Source organism: Clarias gariepinus, chromosome 14 (assembly GCF_024256425.1).
Source record: "Clarias gariepinus isolate MV-2021 ecotype Netherlands chromosome 14, CGAR_prim_01v2, whole genome shotgun sequence".
Classification (NCBI taxonomy): domain Eukaryota; kingdom Metazoa; phylum Chordata; class Actinopteri; order Siluriformes; family Clariidae; genus Clarias; species Clarias gariepinus.
Window position 1 is genome coordinate 10,267,762 of NC_071113.1, and position 6,236 is coordinate 10,273,997.

At 39.4% G+C, this 6,236-nt stretch overlaps 1 protein-coding gene across 1 annotated transcript; it reads right to left on the reverse strand.

Moving 5' to 3' along the window:
- Nucleotides 1–1,821: 1,821 nt before the first annotated feature.
- On the reverse strand, nt 1,822–3,812 carry LOC128541624 (galanin receptor 2a). Its single transcript, XM_053512129.1, has one exon. It carries the CDS (start codon nt 3,466–3,468, stop codon nt 2,179–2,181), a length of 1,290 nt encoding a protein of 429 aa, XP_053368104.1. The 5' UTR covers nt 3,469–3,812; the 3' UTR covers nt 1,822–2,178.
- Between the last annotated feature and the right edge of the window lie 2,424 nt (nt 3,813–6,236).

Here is a 6,236-nt window from a genome sequence, read left to right on the forward strand (position 1 = left end):
TTGCCTCTATACACAGTGAACTGGAAATTAAACAATCGAAATGTGATTGACATGTAGAATTTCAACCTTAATGGTTGCAAGATCTTCCTCATTTCTGCCCAGGCCAATGGGGTAGCTCAGTGGTTAAGGCATTGGACTACGGTTCGGAAGATCCCAGGTTCAAACCCCACAACCACCAAGTTGCCACTGCTGGGCCCTTGAGCAAGGCCCTCAACTGCTCGTATGTGTAATGAGATTAAAAAAATGTAAGTCGCTCTGGATAAGAGCGTCTGCTAAATGTAAATGCAATTACTTTTGTAGCTGCGAAAACATAGGGACTGGAAATGGCTGCAATTCTTAAATGGTTAATGCCATTATTAAACTCACTGATGTAAAAGCTGAAAGTCTACACTTCAGTGACCACTTAATTGCTTCATTTAAAATCCATTGTGGTGAGGTACAAACATATAGACAGTCAAGAACAATTCACTAAGAGAAGAAAAACGCCATAGCTGCTGTGGTAAAGTAGATATGAACCATATGACAGCGAAGACAGGAAGTCAGTGGCTTTTCATCTTAATAGAATAAAAAAGACAGCATCCTTAATGCTGTATGTTTTAAAATGTATTCGTATAAGGCATTCAGTTTTATTGGTTTCATTCTTTCTTTTGTTCATTTTATAATTTAAGCAATGTGTCCCTGAAATAATTAGAAGCCGCTTGACTTATACAAAGCATTTCACTTTACTGTACATGTTTACCTCTGCATCTACTGCTCAGAATAAAGCTAAAAGCAATTGTTTATGTTGGGTTTTTCTGTTTTTTTCTCTGTGAATAACTCATAATTGGAACAATCATAGAGAGCTTTGTGCACTACAATTATCTTGTTCTTTCTAATGGATTTTAACGAACATGGATAATGGATAATCACCAGCAGCCAGTATGAATTTAGATCAATACAGCTTAAATAACCTTTTTGGCAGCTGTATTCAAGCTAAAATAATTGCCGACTGAAAAGCTGCTTGTTACAGACAGAATATACTAGCCAGGAGCAATTTACAGCCATTTACCGTTGGTACACAGTTACATGTGTCTCACTACTCCATATCTAACATATATACATTTTAAAAAAATTTATACACTTCAGGAAAAGAAAAATAGTATGATGTATATTATATTAATATAATATGAATAATATTATATTGTTATCATAATATTATCATACAGTATATATCAATATACAGTATAACGTATAGCAATAAATTTAGTATTAAAACATTTATACAAATTTTTCTTTTCCTAAAGTTAGTATAATTTTTTCGCCTGACTCTGTATATATATGGGACGGGAATCACCAGCGATCACCCGATATGATACATCAGTGGCAATTTGATTTGTATTGCAATTCGGTCAGTATTATGATTTTATAAATATCCCAATTCAATATAAAAAAATCATATTTTTTTACAATTCTAAACAAATTATTAGCTTCTACCGCACAGGACACTCTGCCAATGTGTGAATAGTTTACCGCATACAGTATGCCTGTAGGAGCATAGAGTAACAAAACCTCAAATGCAAACTTTTTTGGAAATTTGTATTTAATATAATTAATATACACAGATTTTTTTTTTCTTACTTCTTTCTCTATTCCGCTGTTCTTTTTACGTGGTACCATGTTTTCAGTATTTACTGTCCTGTATGTTGTATTATTTGCACTTGAGTCACACTGTTGTTAATTTGCACTTTATTTATAGCAGTTCTGTGTGCCATTGTGTTGCAACAAGCTCCAACATTTTATTCGAATGTAAACAAGTTTTCAAGACAATAAAATCCACTTGACTTGATATGACCTCTTTACAAATGACCATGTGCATCAAAATATAACGTGATATGTTTTATATTAAGTCAAATGAACAGTAATGAGCTAGAGCTTCTACTGGCATTTTTAATAGCTTTTTAAAAAAAGGGTTCATCAAAAAATTACAACAGTCTATTTTTTCTGGAATTACGGTTTGTTAGAGCACTTGTTTGTACATTGCAGAAAAAAAAACACTGCAGTAACAGTTGAATAAATAATTCTGTGCAGCCGTATGCATACCTCAATGTTTTAGTGTTTATATACAGTAAATACAGTGCTGTTTAAGAGAAATTAATACTGTCATTGTTAATTGAGTACTGAAGACTGTGCATGTATCCATCAACCAAATCCAGTCTCACACACACTTATACCAGACATGCTTTTGCTTCTGTTTAATCTGGTACTGAAAATGTAGCAGCCTGTCCATCTCTGCTTTCCAGTGCTGTATTTTGTGGATGAGGCACAGGACTGAAGTTTGAATCCAGAGTCCATGGAGGATGACTGTCTCAGAGACACATTAAAAACTGAGGCCATCTTCTCTCTGTAACTCTTCCTAAACCTTTTTGCAGACCTGTACAGATCTCCCACAAAGCAGTAGCAAAGAGGATTGAGCGCTGAGTTAGTGAGGCCAAGCCACTGCGCAAAAGGTCGGCTCTGCAGCACCCAGCTGTGCTCAACGTGCCCAGAAACTTCTCTGTCCAGCATACCTGGCATATTGAAGTCAATCCAGATATCCAGTACATACAGGGGAAGCCAGGAGAGCGTAAAAAGCACCACCAGGGCTAGTACCATCTTGGCTATTTTTTTGCGTGACTTCAGCCGGACTTCTGACCGGATTGAGCTTGACAGGTCAGCTTTGCTAAATTGGTCATCTGCTCTCCAAAGCTTCCAGGTAGTGAGACAACATATGATGAGGTTGAAGAGGACCGGAAAGCAATAAAGGGTGCAGAAAAGTAAAAAATTGTAGCCCAAGCGCAGTCGTGCTTTAGACCAGGCCTCAACACACACGGTTAACACGTGTGAGCCGTCCATCGTCAAGGAAAGCATCTTGGTTTCATTCATGAAGACCAACGGAACACACAGGCCGGAGGACACGGTCCACACCATGGCTATCATCGCACCAATCTTCCTACCAGTAAAGAAAGATCGTGCACGTAGTGGGCTGTGAACATTGTAGTACCGGTTCAAGCTTATGACAGCCAGGCTCATGACACTCGCTGACACAGACACAGCCTGGACGAACGGCACGGCACGACACAACAAGTCCCCAAACACCCAAGCATTGTACACCTGGTGACCCAAGTTGACAGGCATGCACACACACACCACCATCATGTCACACACAGCCAAGTTTATCAGCAGCTTTCTGGTAGTGGAAGCACCAGCTAGTCTGTTCCTTCTTCGACCCAGGACCAAAAGTACCATGATGTTCCCCACAAATCCTGTCAGAAAGGAAACCAAATACATGACCATCAGCGCAATTGTGACAGGTTCGTGTCCTGCAAAAAGAAAGTCTGCAGCAAAGGGCACTGAATCATGAGGAATACTCCCATTGTGATCCTGTCCCAGGAAGGAAAAGTTAGTCGGGAGAAGGTGTCCAAATTTGGCATAAATGCTTGAAAAATTCATGTCTGTTTTTGGTCTAATCTGGTCATCGTCTTCTTAAGAGAAATTGTCCGAGAAAAAATCCAAGCTCGAAAAAAAAGAAGAAAAAAAGCCACAAAACATGCAGCAGATCAAATACAAAGAGATATATCCTTACATTACAATTAAGAACACACGATCATAACGTACCGTACACACGGAGCTCGAGCTGCGCCAACGGACAGAGCGCGCGCATTAATAAAATATATATATAAATATATAAGCGCACGGCGCCTCGCGCCTTTACTGATAAGACTCGCAAAGTTGATCAGTCCACACGTCCAATCTCCGCCTCCAAAGGGTTCAGACCCGAGGGAGAAGCAGGTGAGTGCACGCTGTCCTCAAACACCGCCGTCACGTAGGTGAGAAAAGTTGTCACGCACGCGGACCGCAGGCGTGCGCACGCGCTGACTAACCCCTCTGGCATCGTGTGGGCTGCACATCTGCGCGCGTGAAACCTCACGGTGATGTAATTCTCTGAAGTTCGTCTAAAACGAAATCCTGCATTCTTCACGCTTAAATATAATGTCCTTTAACGTTTTAGTGCCACGTGACCACACTCAGAATAAAGTTAGTTTATGAATGCTGGTGTCCTGTCGTCTTTTTTGGGGCATTTTTTATCATCATATTTTCAGAAGATAGAAAGATAGAAACATACACTGATCAGCCATAAAATTATGACCACCAGTAGGTCTCCCACTTTGCAACCAAAACAGCTATGCACTGTGTGTTCTGACACCATTCCAGCATTAACCTTTTCTTTAATTTGAGCTACAGTAGCTTGTCTATAGCTCTTCTACAATGGCCAGCCTTCGCCTGCAATGAGCATAAGTAAGCCTTGGCCACCAAGTGACCGTCTGACCAGCTGATAAAAATGGGCAATCATAAAGATTTGAGTCACTTTGACAAGTGCCAAGTTGTGATGGCTAGAGGACTGGATCAGAGCAAGTCCAAAACTGCAGGTCTTGTGGGACTGTCCTAGTCTGCAGTGGTGAGAACTTACTAAAAGTGATTCAAGGAATAAAACTGGTGAACTGGCCAATGTCATGTCATGGGTGGCCAAGGCTTATTGATGAGGAGCAAAGGCTGGCCTGTGCAGTCCGATCCAATAGAAGCATTAGTGTAGATCAAATTGAGGAAAGGGTTAATGCTGATTGTGAAAGAAAGATGTTAGAACACACAGTCTATCATTGTTATGGCGGCAAAGCAGTGGACCAACTTAATATTAAGCAGGTGGTCATAATGCTATGAATGATATGTATTTTATGTATATATGTATTTTGATAGTGTAAATTGGCTGAACAATTCCAGAATAATAAAATGATTGTAGATCATTCATGTCTGCTTTTGTCTAATCTGGTCATTGTCTTTTTAAGAAAAATCATCCAAGATAATATCCAAGCTCTAAAAAAAAAAAAAAAAAACATGCAGAAGATCAAATACAAAGAGATATTAACACCACACGTGGCAAGGAACACCCTGGTCAATTTAGGAACGCCAGTTAGCCTAATCTACAGATCTTTGGACTGTGGGAGAAAACCGGAGTCCCCTGGGAAACTCATCAAGCATAGTGTAAGGAGAACCCGCAAATTCCATGCAAACAGACCGAAGGTGGGAGTCGAACCTCGACGCAGTGAACACAAGCGACAGTGCTAATCACTAAACCAATGTGCAGAGCATCTCTAAAAAGGCAGATTTTGTATTTCAGAAAGTATGTAGTGGTTACTACTTATCAAAAATGTTCTAAAGAAGGAGAACCAGTGAACTGGCACAGAAAAGCCACTGTAGCATAAGTTGCTAAAAAAAAGAAAAGAAAAGAAAAAAGAACACTTGCTTTGATAGAAAGGTGTCAGAACACACAGTGCATATCACCTCACTATAGAACTTGTTAAAGCGCCCTTGCTGACCCGTGTCCTGGCCAAAAGTGTCTATTAGAACTGGTGACATGGTCTAGTGAATCATGTTTTCTTCTAGATTGCGTAGACAGCAGGGTGTGTGTCTGTCACTTAATTGGGAAACAATAACACCAGGATGCACTACGGGAAAAGAAAAATCAGTGATGATATTTGAAATGTTCTGATGAGAAACTTAAGGTCCTGGCATTCATGAGGAGGTTACTATGACACAAACCATCCGCCACACCACACTTTCATGGAAACATTATTCTCTATAATATAATTTATTGCTTATTAAGTGTGTATGCACAAAAACACTTTAGGTAGGTAATACAATTTGTTTGAACCATTTTGAAATAAAATTATTATGCTAGCCTATATAAGGTGAGGATGACAGTGACATAACAAAGTAATGTATTTGCAGTAATATGTGCATATCTGGGCAGAAAACCTGATTTTGAAAACCCCAACAGTCCAGCATAGAAATTTATCTTCCACCAACTGCATATAACCACTTATTTCCAGAAACACTGGACAGTTTCCACGCCACAGATGTTTATTTTCATCTTAAAGCAAGCTAAGCTGTCTCACTGTGGTATCTCATTTAGAATGGACTTTGTGCTTATATATGTATTTATATAGTATATTCTGTGTTTTCACCCTTTCTAGCCTCTTATCACTGAAACTGAAAAGTCTTTTTTTCAAGTTTGTAAAGGCACAAAGCACAAAATTATAATAAGAAGATTATGTCAAACAGTTGCCTGGGTCTGAGACATAAAAAGATAAGGCACTCAGGATGAAGACCGTCTGCTCAGGTCCTTTACAGAGAATTAAGAGAGCACAGAGCACCTGGTGTTT